Below are 13,092 nucleotides of genomic sequence, written 5' to 3' on the forward strand. Positions count from 1 at the left end.
TATGGTATAATATTATCAATCTCCAATTCCGTAACTATTACTATTATTATACGTAATGGACAATCTTTAATTTTAAAAAAACATACAGATTATTTGCTCTGTTATATAAATAAATTGATTATCTAACTTACTAATGTGTATAATACTGGGTGATCAATTAAACGTGAAGCATAAACACGATCATAATGACTGACTATGTCATTTGTTGTGTTTTCTAAATTCATCATATTTCGTTATTTCACCAAAAGACATTTATACATTACATTTATACTCATACATTTTTAATATTAATTAAATAATTTTAAAAATCAAGCGTTTTCAAATTTCTTATCTCAGTGATCTTGTACGTTAAAAACTTTTTAAAACTCTACTTAAGAATAGAATAACTGTGAGTAATTAAAAAAAGTATTGAACATAAGAATTAATAATTAAAACAAAAAAAATAAAGAAACTTTAAAGTTTACATCTAATATGATTAATATACATAATAATATACATTATATATTATATATTAAACAGTGTACACATCAGATCAATCACCCGTTATAACATAATATTATCTGCGACCTATGCGACCTAGTCGACTAACTGTTGTAGGTACCAGTTGCTACGATGTTCTAACATTTTTACTCACAGCAGGTGCTTCATTTTAAATTAGATATTAAACAAATTATTTAGTTGTTTTTATTATCTTGCACAACAATATTTTTGATTGTGACTTTAAACGAAACCTTTTTACTTTAATTATTACGTTCTCGTGTTTAAAAAAATGTCATCTATTAAAAGTATTTTCAACTGTTTAAACTTTGTATTTAAATAAATTATGATTGGTTTCAAGACAACATTTTTTTAATATTATGAATAACTCTGTTGTGTATTATAAATCTCATACAGTTTATATACAAACAATTGAACCGTATACACAACAAATCTGCATACATTTTTCATAATTTTCATATATTATAATCACATATGGTACGTAATCTGTTATTATTAAAATTTGTATTACATTTTTTAAAAGTCTTATCGAGTGTATATTATAAATGAGTTTTCAGTTATGTAAAAATTAACAATATGTTAAACGTTTGTCGAGATTAAATGATTTACAAAAACAAAATTCATAAATTACATAAATCTGAAATATTAATATTTTTATTATTGTTAATAAAAGATACTAAAAGTTCTATAGAACATTCGTGAATCGATTATCGTAGAATTTTAAAAGTGCTTACAGTAATACACCAAAATCCTGTGGCAAGGCGTCTGCAACTTTCCCCTAATATATGGTTAAATTATTAAAGTATAGTAATTAATATAATTAATATAATTTTCCTAATTAATGATACAGTGGAACTTTCTTTAACCATCATACTCAAAAATAAATATTATTAAATAAGTGAAAAATACTTTTAGTATAGAAAATTTCCGGGTGCTAAATATAGTATTTGATAATGTGTTAAAAATGTATTCAGCCGCATATCGATAATATAAAAATAGTCAAGTGTCAAGTCAAGTTGTTTTTGTATCGATTTTGGAATAATTTACACAGATTTTTCTTTAAATTACACATTACAGTGTTTCATAATAAAATATATACATATACATTATACAACAATGTATGAAAATTAAAAATCAATATTTTTCTTTTTCTTTTAACAAAATTTTTCAATACATCCAATTATCCGTATATTTGAATATTTCTTAAGACTTTATTCCGGTGCCAGATGAATAATCAAAGTTCCACTAAAATACATACTACAGTGGCATAATTAATTTCTTTTCTTGTGAAGTAATGAAGTCATGCTGTATATAAAAATAAAAATTAAAAAAATCGAAGAGTAAATAGTAATAATAAAGAAAACACGAATTATAATAATATATTATGTTGATATTTAAACAAAGTTGCAAATATGAGTAATACATTAATATAGTTAAGTCACGTAGGTTGTAAAAATCTGTTCAATAATAATACCGACCTATTTTTTTTTTTATATATTAATAATTCAAGTTTATAAAATTATTTGAAAGTCAAAATGGTTGGGAAAGCAATCAACATCCAATGAGTTAATCGTTACTTACGAGTATGACAAAGTTTCAGAAATAATTTAGGAAATACTGATGACTCAAACATAATTTTTGTCCCTCTAAATGATAACTAGCATATTAGAAATATCAACAAGAATATTTGATACATGATAAAAAAATTCTTGATAACAATTAAATGAGATAAACTGGTTCTAGTAAAATAAATTAACGGCCATGGCATGTCATTGTTTTTTCCATATTGTAATTACATGCATGTCTTTTCTAGAGTATTTGTATTAAATATTTTGTTGTACTTATTGGTGATATTTAAATTAAAAAAATTAAACTTTCTTTAACAGATAGTGAAATTGAGGGAGAATAAAATAATTATAGTATTTAAAATGTCTATATAATATTCGGATTATTAAAAATAATTTATTAAAATAATAAATTATTTCATTATTAACTAAAGGTAGATTAATTTTAATTATTTGACCAAGATTTTAAAAAGTATTATATTAGTAAATAAATAGAACTTAATATATATTTGTATTAAAAAATAAAAATAAGTATATTTTAAAATTAACTAAATATTATTGTTTTACAGTGGATAAATGTTTTTGAAAATATTTTCTTTTATTATTATATATATTTTACATTGTATTACTAAACTAAATTTATTTTTAAAATTATGTTTTAGATTAAAGATGGAAGCTGTGAGCAATAAAGAAAAACAGCTACCAAATCCACGAGCCAAAGCAAATATCTTCGAAGTCCTTACATTTAGGTACTAATTTATTAATATACGCATAATAATAATTTTAGAATGTTAACTTATAAAATATAAATAATAAGAGTTAAAAAAAAAATAAAATTGTAAAAGTTCTTTACATCTTCAAATAATAATTTCATGTTGGCATTATCAGATTTAAAAAATTAACTCAAAATTAAATATTTAATTTTAATACTTAATATAAATATATTATAATATTAATTATTATAAATTTACTTATTCTTTATGGTACAGCTGGATTTTAAACCTCTTTAAAACGGGACAAAAGAAAGATTTGGAGACCAATGATTTGTATGCTACACTTGACGATGACAAGTCATCATTATTAGGATTAAAATTCGAAAAGTAAGTTCAAATATGATTATATATTTATATCCTATTATAAAATTACTTTAACAAACTTTCATGTATTTTTCCGATAAAAGGATGTGGAAAAACGAGATCGCTAATGCAAAAAGTACAAATCGAGAACCTAGTATATCAAGAGCTATTGTACGAACTTTTGGTGGAAATATCATGTTTTATGGATTGGTGCAAATGTTCGTAGAAACGATATTAAGGTGAATTTAATAAGTAAATAAAAAAAAATTTTGTTCAGTTTTCACTCATAGTCATACGTTGTGGTATTTATTGTATAAAATGATACCAGCTAGAGAACTCGCTCTGCTGTATAGTACTAAGTAACCTTATATATTACAAATGAGCAATTGGGTAAGTTAAGGGTGTTTCTATAAGATTTTATACTTGAAAAAGTTTAATACTTAATGTAAACATTTTTTTTATACAATAATAATTGTATATTATTAATATTAAAAAAAATGTTGATGTTTATTATTTAATGTATTACTAACAATACGTGTTTAAAAACAATCATCTTTGTTTATAATAACTTAGTCAGATTGATGAGATTGATTTTTTTATAGAATAACTCAACCTCTACTCATTAGAGGGCTGTTAGCATATTTCAATCGCAGTGAGTCGAACATTGTAGACATAAAACAAGCATACATGTACGCCACCGGTCTATTGATAAACATGTTAGCAAACATATTTTTGTATCATTATTCGCAACTGGAAATGTTGCATCTCGGAATGAAGATCCGTGTTGCTTGCTGTTCAATGATATATAAAAAGGTCAATTCAATTACTCAAAATTACTAAACAATTATATCACATTATATTTAATAATATCAATAAAAATATACAATCTAATAAAAAAAAAATCTCCAATATGTTTTTATATAGAAAAGTATTAATAAAATATGATGAGATACTCATGTGAATGGGTATTCAGAGACACTTATACTATATTTATTTTTTGCAACAGTAAATGTATTATATATATATTATATATAAATATATATATATAATATATATTGAATATTATTTTATGATAACAGTTTTTCAGTGTAATTGAATATTAAAAATTCCATATAATTTATTATAACTTCTATATTATAATTATGCTTTATAGTTTATATAAATATATTATATACCTAATATAGGCATTAACATTAAGTGGAACTTCTTTATGTGCAACTACAGTCGGTCAAGTAGTAAATTTGATATCAAATGACGTAAACCGGATTGATTTATCATTTAGATTTCTACATTTCTTATGGATCGGACCTCTGCAAACTATTTTGGTCACCTATTTTTTATGGCAAGAAATAGGTGTATCATCAATAATCGGAGTAACTGTATTTCTCGGTCTTGTTCCATTACAAGGTACATACAAAGAATATTTTTATCTGTAATTTGATAATGTATTAATAAATGAAAACATTTTTATTTTCAGGCTGGTTGGGGAAGAAGACATCTGACTATCGATCAAAAATAGCCCCTAGAACTGACGAAAGAGTAAGACTGATGAATGAAATAATATCAGGTATTCAGGTGATTAAGATGTACACGTGGGAGAAACCCTTTGCGCTACTTGTACAATATGCAAGAAAGTATGCACAACTCAAAAATATAATAACTATTGCAATGGTAAATATAAATGAATTGGATTGTTATAGGATGGAAATTGAACAGATAAAAGGAGCATCGTGGATTAGAGTATTTTTGCAATCATTCAGAATATTTCATTTTAGATTTGCATTGTTTATAAGCATTTTATCATATGTTTTGTTAGGAAATAACATTAATACACAACAAGTAAATACAAGTTAAAACACTTATTATAAAAAAGGTTATATTACAATACTGTTATTATTATGATTAACATACTGTTATAGGTATTTGTTATAATATCATACTACGGTGTATTATTGACAACAATGACAGTGTTTTTCCCTCTAGGTATTATAACACTAGCTGAGATGCTGATATCCAATAAACGCATTCAGGTAAAATAATTAATCATAAAACGATGACGAATATAATAAATATTTATATAATTAATATTTATTACTTTTGTTAAAAAGTCGTTTTTACTACAAGATGAAAAAGAGAAACACAATAAACCATTATTATTAAAATCAAAAACAACATCAAAAAATGGCATAGAAATGTCAAATATTAATGGCGTCAATAACACAGAAAACGGCACTAGTAATGAAGAAGATATGAACCAATTAGATAATTTTGGAATAGACGTTTTAAACGCGTCGGCTAAATGGATACTCAATCAACCCGAAAACACTTTAAATAACATTAATTTATCCGTTAGACCAGGCCGATTGGTTGCAATCATTGGACCTGTAGGAGCCGGAAAAGTATATACACGTGCTATTTAGAAAACTATTAAAACGATATTACGATTAAACGTTACTTATATTGTACAGAGTTCATTGATTCAAGCGATCTTACGAGAATTACCACTTTGCGAAGGCAGTATTTCCGTATGCGGTACAGTGTCATACGCGTCTCAAGAACCATGGTTGTTTAACGGATCAATTCAACAAAATATACTTTTTGGTTCGCCGATGGATTATAATCGTTACGAAGAAGTATTATTTTTAGAATATAAATTCATACTTTTAAATTAAAAATTTGTATATTTCATGGAAGTTATTTTTTAGGTTATAAAAGTATGTGCATTGAAAACCGATTTTAAACAACTGCCTTACGGTGACAGATCTTTAGTAGGAGAAAGAGGAGTTTCCCTTAGCGGAGGTCAAAGAGCGAGAGTAAATCTAGCAAGGCAAGGAGAAACTTAGTATACTGCTTGTGATAATGGTGATGATTTATAATAAAATATTATGTTTTTTTCAGAGCTGTATATAAACAAGCCGATATTTATTTATTAGACGATCCACTATCGGCTGTTGACACACATGTTGGAAAACATTTATTTGAAAAATGCATTAAGGGTATCAATTTCATGTACAATTGTCGTTAGAACCTTTATTTAATTAAATTGCATTATTTATTTTCAGATTACCTGAAAGAGAAAACCTGTATTCTCATTACTCACCAAATTCAATACTTGTCGAGTGTTGACCAAATTATTTTGATGGAAAATGTAAGCACAGGGTAGGGTTGTGAGTTGGATGTTAATATTTTTTAATAATAATAACATAATGATATATTTTAGTTATCGTTTTCTAGGCGAATATATTAGCCGAGGGTTCGTATAAAGAACTTCAATCATCTGGTTTAGACTTTACAAAATTGTTGAAGTCATCGGAGGAAACAACCGATAGTGAAATTGATGATACAAAAGCAACTATTAATAACAGCGTGGAGCAATTATCAAATTTATCTCGTCAAGGTTCTGTTGGAAGTGTTTCGTCGTCTATTGATGAAAATAAATTAAACGGAACTCGGGCAGAACCCATTGAGGTGGCTGAAACACGATCTTCTGGAAATGTATCGCGTAGTATTTATTTGTCGTATATTTCTGCCGGAGGAAATGCTTTTACAATATCATTTTTATTATTCATATGTATATTCACTCAAATGCTTGGTACTGGTGGAGATTATTGGATAAGTTATTGGTACTTTTATTTTTATTTTGATTATATTTATTGGCTTGAATTCAATGCTAAAAAATCTATATTTATTTTAGGGTTAATCTAGAAGATAACGTTTTTCGTAATACAGAGAGTAAATCTACGAATATCAGTAATTTCATTACAGACGCATTGTCTGATACACCTTTGGTAATATCACGGGAGTTTTGTGTTATAATGTACTCTATTATAAACATAGCTATGTCACTAGTTATTTTCATACGATGTGCTATGTTTGTATCAGTTCTAATGAGTGCTTCTACGAATTTACACAACAATATGTTCAACGCCATTACCAGGGCCACAATGTATTTCTTTAATACAAATCAATCAGGTAATGCATTTTACAAATAATTTTTATCTTTCTGTTTAATAGTTTAACAATATTTATTTTTCAGGTCGTATACTTAACCGCTTTGCTAAAGATATTGGTGCAATTGATGAAGTATTGCCAACACCTTTATTGGATTTTGTCCATGTAAATGTTTATTAAATTTAATTAGCTCAATATAATATTATGACGTTATACAGCACATAAAAACAATTTTATACTTGAATTATTTTTACTAGATATCATTGCAACTTCTGGGAACTTTTGTGGTAGTTGGTATAATTAATTTTTATCTTCTTATACCGACCTTCATCATAGGATTGATGTGTTATTATACGGTTTATTTTTATTTATCGACATCACGTAGTATTAAACGTTTAGAAAGTGTTTGTAAGTGAATAATAATTATTTTATAATCCTAATAAAACATATTACAATTATATAGAGTTTAAAAACTTCCAATTTTTTTTTATAAAATTAATTATAGCTCGTAGTCCTGTGTATGGGTATTTGAATGCGTCGCTTCAAGGAATATCTACTATCCGAGCGTTTCAAGCCGAAGACATTTTGAGTAAAGAATTTGATGAACATCAAGTAAAGGAAATATATTAGGTGCTTTATAAGAAAATGCTAATATTTTATTTGATATTTCAAGGATTTACATTCTTCGGCTTGGTATTTATTTATATCATCAAGTGAAGCATTTGGTTTTTCATTGGACATAATATGCTTTATTTATATATGTATATTAACTTTTAGTTTCTTAATTGTAAACAATGGTAATTTATAATTTATAATGTTTTATTTATTTTATTTATAATGTTGCCTAATTTTTAGATAATTTTGGGGGAGATGTTGGATTGGTCTTAACTCAAGCAATTAATATGACGGGATCGCTCCAGTGGGGAATAAGACAATTAGCAGAATTAGATAACCAAATGACATCTGTTGAAAGAGTTGTTGAGTATTCAAATATCCCGCAAGAAGCTGCTCTTGAATCTTCCCCGGGTAATAAATAGTTTTTAATAAATAATCGAACGCCAACAATTTTTACACGACAATCCTTTGTGCTGATATTCAAAGTCTAATAGTATTTAAACTGCTTTGGAACTATACTTAATAAAAATCAACTAGTAAAGGTAATAGGGTCATAGAAAAGCTGGTATCGGATATATATGGTTTATTACAATTTTGACGATAAAGATCCAGGTTTTTAATTTAAATAAGCAAATAAATTGTTTAAAAAAAAAAAAAAATTAAACTTTAACAGTTTAACTAAACTACTAAAGTAGATTTCGAGAAGCATATTTTTTTTTTAAATGTTTTTAGAATACTTTTATTAAAATATTTTACAAGACTGCTATAGTATTATTTAATTAAAATGTATAACCTAACATGATTTGCATAAGATCAACATTCAAGATCATGTATTGATTACCTTAAACTTAAATCAATCTTAAATATAATAAATTAATATTACTAATTATTATAATTCAATGATTATTATAAATTATATTGATCGTATTATTTTAGTTCAGTAAATATTACAATAGTATATTTAGATTTCAAACTTTTGAAAAAATTATATTATAATGTTATGTAAGCAGCGAACTAAAAGTATAGTATATTATAATTTTTATAACTTATTTTTGTTTTAGATAAAAAACCACCAAAAGAATGGCCGGATAAAGGTCAAATCGTCTTTGATAATTTTTATCTACGTTATAGCTTAGATACTGCTCATGTTTTAAAAAATCTTAATATTCAAATTCAGGCAATGGAAAAAGTAATATAAAAAATTATGTACTTTTGTGTTTTATTGATATTATTTGAATTACTTTTTATATTCAGATAATTTTCTTTTAATATAGATAGGAATTGTAGGTCGAACTGGTGCAGGAAAATCGTCGTTGATAGGAGCGTTATTTAGATTAGCTCTCAATGAGGGCAATATCACTATCGATGGTATAGAAATACACGAAATAGGATTACACGATTTACGTTCCAAAATTTCAATAATTCCTCAAGAACCGATTTTGTTTTCTGGATCAATGCGAAAAAACCTAGATCCTTTAAACGAATACCCAGATCATGCCCTTTGGAACGCTTTAGAAGAAGTATATAATTTAATTTATTATTTACAAAGACGATATATATTTTTAATTGAATAATTATTATTATGAAAAACTAAATTGACAATTTATTTTTTGTTGATTTAAGGTGGAACTCAAAACCATTGTAGAAGATTTGCCCGACGGTCTGAACTCAAAAATGTCGGAAGGCGGATCAAATTTCAGTGTGGGTCAAAGGCAATTAGTGTGTTTAGCCAGAGCTATAGTGCGTAGTAATAAAATACTCGTGCTGGACGAAGCTACTGCCAATGTCGATTCACAGTAATTGATACAAATCTTATATACAATTTCTTTTCTCGTTTAATCGTAAAACTGTGTGTTATGTATTATTTTTTATTTTCAGAACTGATGCTTTGATTCAAAATACGATAAGAAATAAATTCAGGTCATGTACAGTATTAACGATCGCTCATCGTCTGAACACAGTTATGGATTCTGACAGGGTGCTTGTTATGGACGCTGGAACAATTGTCGAATTCGACCACCCGTATAACTTGTTGAAAAATAAAGATGGATTTTTTTACAAGATGGTAGAACAAACAGGACCCGAAACGTCTGATTTTTTATATAAAATTGCAAGTGAGGTAAGTATCTGATCGTATTATGTGTTATCATTATATTTATCATTTAAACTGTGTACATTTTTTTAGAGCTTTATGAACATTGCTCAAGAAAACAATAAATTTATAACGTAATTGCTAAAGTATAGCAGATTTTAAAAGTACATGAATGATTGTCAGATATAATTTATTATTGTTTCTTATTTACTCGATATATTTTCTGCAACGCTCACTATATATATTATTAATAATTAATTTTATTAATTTTTTATTAACATTAGTGTCTTAATAATTATTCTTTCATCAGTTTATATACAATTTTTTTCACCGAGATACCAACTTCGAACTAGAAAAACGTGTTATTATTGTTTCTGTGTATATTGCTTATAATAGTCCTATTCTTAATGTACGAAATAAATAACAATACCATTAACAGTGTATTAAAATCTAGACATTTTCAGTTTAAAATGTATTACTTAAAATCTTATTAAATGTACGTAAATATGTATTTAATATTGATTACTATATGTTAATGTACCTGTTAATTCTTTGTGATAATTAAAAAACAATATAATATGTCTTTGTTGTGTTTATAAAAATAACAATTTTTGCAGGTTGGTTCTTACAAAGTATAATTCAACATCGATGTTATACTGTACTTTTGTGTAAAATGTTTGTAAAAATAGTTATTACAGTTAATATAAAGTGTTAAAGTGTTTAAAGTCAAAAATTACTTTAAAGAATAAAACAATATCTTAAAATAACCAACATGTGTGTTCGAACAACACCGACCCTCTTGGCGCGTTTCAGCCGGGTCAAAGGTCATTGCGACGCAAGTGACAGTCCGGTCATCACAATTGGCCATTTTTCCCTTCCGAGTGGTCAAGCTGTGATCGGCACGGACTCATGTCGCCGCCGTCCCGGTCGACTCGTCAACTTTTTCACGCCATTTTGTCACCTTTGACACATTCGTCATTAGGTCGTGCTGCGTTGTTACCACGGTAGGCTTTACGCACTGTACCCGTGTGACCGGGTTCTTATGTCCGTTGACACATGAAAAGCGGTAACTTCGAGTTTTCGTTGTTCGCGTTCCTACTCAGTTGCATTACTTTTATTTATTATTGTTGCGTCGTGTGTGACCCGATATAATTGTGATTATATTCTGATATTAAACGTGCGATCGCCTTTTAACCCATTTATCGGCCAACTACCATTTTCGGTCGTTGTAATATATACGGTAACCGCTGCGGCCCTATTTTCTATATAATATATATTTATTATAATATTATAGCGCTACTTCGTCAAGCTGGTTCTAATATTTTGTAATACCAGTGAAGATTTCCAACTCGGACCTGGGAAGTTAGATCTACACCGCTACCGGAAATCAGTTTTTTTTTTTTATATTGCATTATACCCTTTTTTTCCTTAAAGTTAAATTAATTATTTATGTTATAATTTATTGTAAAACTCATATGACTGTATTATTTATATGTTATTATTATTATTATTATTTTGGGGCCCAGTGTTATTATAATATTATATTTATAACACTTTGCGACAGTGTCGTATTATTATATATATTGAAAATTCGCAACTAATTTATTATCATAATTTGTTATTATATATTGGTCACCTTATATATTTTCCACGCGAGTTGCGGCAAACAACTGCTTATATTGTAAGATTTGTCACTGCGACAAAACAATGTGAAAATAATTTAATCTTATATACAGAATAAATTTTAATTTTATTCTATTGTTATATAAATTAAAGTTTGATATATTTATAGTTCTTATATTAATCTATAATTATGATTTTTTTTTTTTTATAAATGCAGCGTATATATAATATGTACATCTTTGAATTTTTTTACTGTTTTAGAAAATGAACAGAAATGTTAGTATAAATATTAAATGTTATAGCTAAATGTGTGTATTTAAATTCACAAAGGTAGGTATTCAAACAATAATTGTTGAAGAAAAAATAAATAACTTTTTATTATATGAATAATAAAATATTTAATATCTAAATATTTCCAGTATCTGTTTTTTTTTTTGTTTCATAAACATAAATTATATTGTCTACGATAATAATTTTTAATTATACTTATATTTTTATCACAAAACATTTTTAATAAGTATTCACCATTTTATATTTTAGTAAAATAAGATTTTTAGATATGGTCTTGAATATAAGTGTATATCATGTATGTATTATTTATATAAAAATATATCATCAAGGTATATTTATTAAGTATTATAATTATTTTCAAAAGCCTGGATAAATAATTAAAATTAATTCACCTTTGATTAAAAATGAAATTCATAAATTTATTTTTAACGGCCTAAAAGTAATATTATATTGTGATTCATATTTAACTTTAAATTTTAAATTGTTTTCACTATTAATTGTTTGCCATTCTGGCTAAACATTGTAAGTTCAATATTAAATTAAATATTAAACGACACAGCACTTCTTTTCTACTGGCATATAATACTAGTAAATACGAACCAAATAGTATTATCATTTATCACTTGTGATAATCCTTTATTTGTTAAGAAACCGATATTCAGTATACTGCGTTAAAACATGAAAATAAATTTGGATTTTCCTTTCCAATTTGTATCCAAATAACATAATTCATTAATTGATAAATGTAAATAATAACAATGTAGATTATAGTTGTGTATATATTATGTATGTATATACCTAACTGACTATACCTAATATGTGTTATCATATCGGTATGCACATAATAGCTATAGGTAGATATTATGTATATAAAATACATTTTCGCAGTTTGTAATGTCCCTTATCGGTTTTGTTGCAGTCTGTATAATGTTAAATTTTTGTTTGCCGCAGTTTACATGTCGACTTTTAGAAAAGGTGTTATTTTACTACAGCTTACATATAACCGTAAAATCTAATCAATTATCAGAATATATATAAATTAAATTAATTTCGATTAATTTTACAAACATTTTTTACGTTATTTTTCTCAATAAATATATGAATTTACTATCTACCATAACATCTCTCTGATTAAAATTGTAATAAGATCACTTAAACTCTATTGGGTCATTGATATTCTTTTATTATTATTAACTTAGAAAATCCTCTTAACCCATATATACCGGATACGGCCATTATTAAATATGTGTTACATGACAACTTCTTTTTGAGTTATATTGTTATTATATATAATAAACTCCAATAATTTTAATAGGACTCTATCAAGTTTTATTAGTTTAAATAATGCAATTAATTCATTTCTTATTTCCATTGCATATAA

General features: G+C 26.1%; 1 protein-coding gene across 3 annotated transcripts; it reads left to right on the forward strand.

Annotated features, from left to right (window-relative positions):
• Positions 1–307: 307 nt before the first annotated feature.
• On the forward strand, positions 308–10,376 carry LOC132929329 (probable multidrug resistance-associated protein lethal(2)03659). Of its 3 annotated transcripts, none has more exons than XM_060994614.1 (26): positions 308–388; positions 2,726–2,812; positions 3,053–3,163; positions 3,244–3,378; positions 3,742–3,952; positions 4,324–4,546; positions 4,617–4,773; positions 4,840–4,978; positions 5,059–5,169; positions 5,248–5,538; positions 5,608–5,772; positions 5,845–5,966; positions 6,038–6,135; positions 6,202–6,287; positions 6,374–6,762; positions 6,834–7,111; positions 7,176–7,255; positions 7,348–7,498; positions 7,596–7,702; positions 7,764–7,887; positions 7,946–8,116; positions 8,767–8,894; positions 8,980–9,225; positions 9,329–9,501; positions 9,584–9,824; positions 9,891–10,376. In XM_060994614.1, exons 2-26 carry the CDS (start codon positions 2,733–2,735, stop codon positions 9,933–9,935), a joined length of 4,062 nt encoding a protein of 1,353 aa, XP_060850597.1. In that variant the 5' UTR covers positions 308–388; positions 2,726–2,732; the 3' UTR covers positions 9,936–10,376. The 3 variants fall into 3 exon arrangements, with proteins under 3 accessions (XP_060850597.1, XP_060850595.1, XP_060850596.1); XM_060994612.1 differs by lacking the exon at positions 308–388 and adding an exon at positions 668–975; XM_060994613.1 differs by lacking the exon at positions 308–388 and adding an exon at positions 2,301–2,497.
• Positions 10,377–13,092: the final 2,716 nt, after the last annotated feature.

This window comes from Rhopalosiphum padi, chromosome 4, assembly GCF_020882245.1.
Source record: "Rhopalosiphum padi isolate XX-2018 chromosome 4, ASM2088224v1, whole genome shotgun sequence".
In the NCBI taxonomy this organism is placed as follows: Eukaryota; Metazoa; Arthropoda; class Insecta; order Hemiptera; family Aphididae; genus Rhopalosiphum; species Rhopalosiphum padi.

Coding starts and splice junctions, on each gene's coding strand:
- LOC132929329 (XM_060994614.1), top strand. CDS start 2,733: ATGGAAGCTGTGAGCAATAAAGAAAAACAGCTACCAAATCCACGAGCC. Junction 7,703..7,763: donor AAGAATTTGATGAACATCAA/GTAAAGGAAATA, acceptor TGATATTTCAAG/GATTTACATTCTTCGGCTTG. Junction 8,895..8,979: donor AAATTCAGGCAATGGAAAAA/GTAATATAAAAA, acceptor CTTTTAATATAG/ATAGGAATTGTAGGTCGAAC.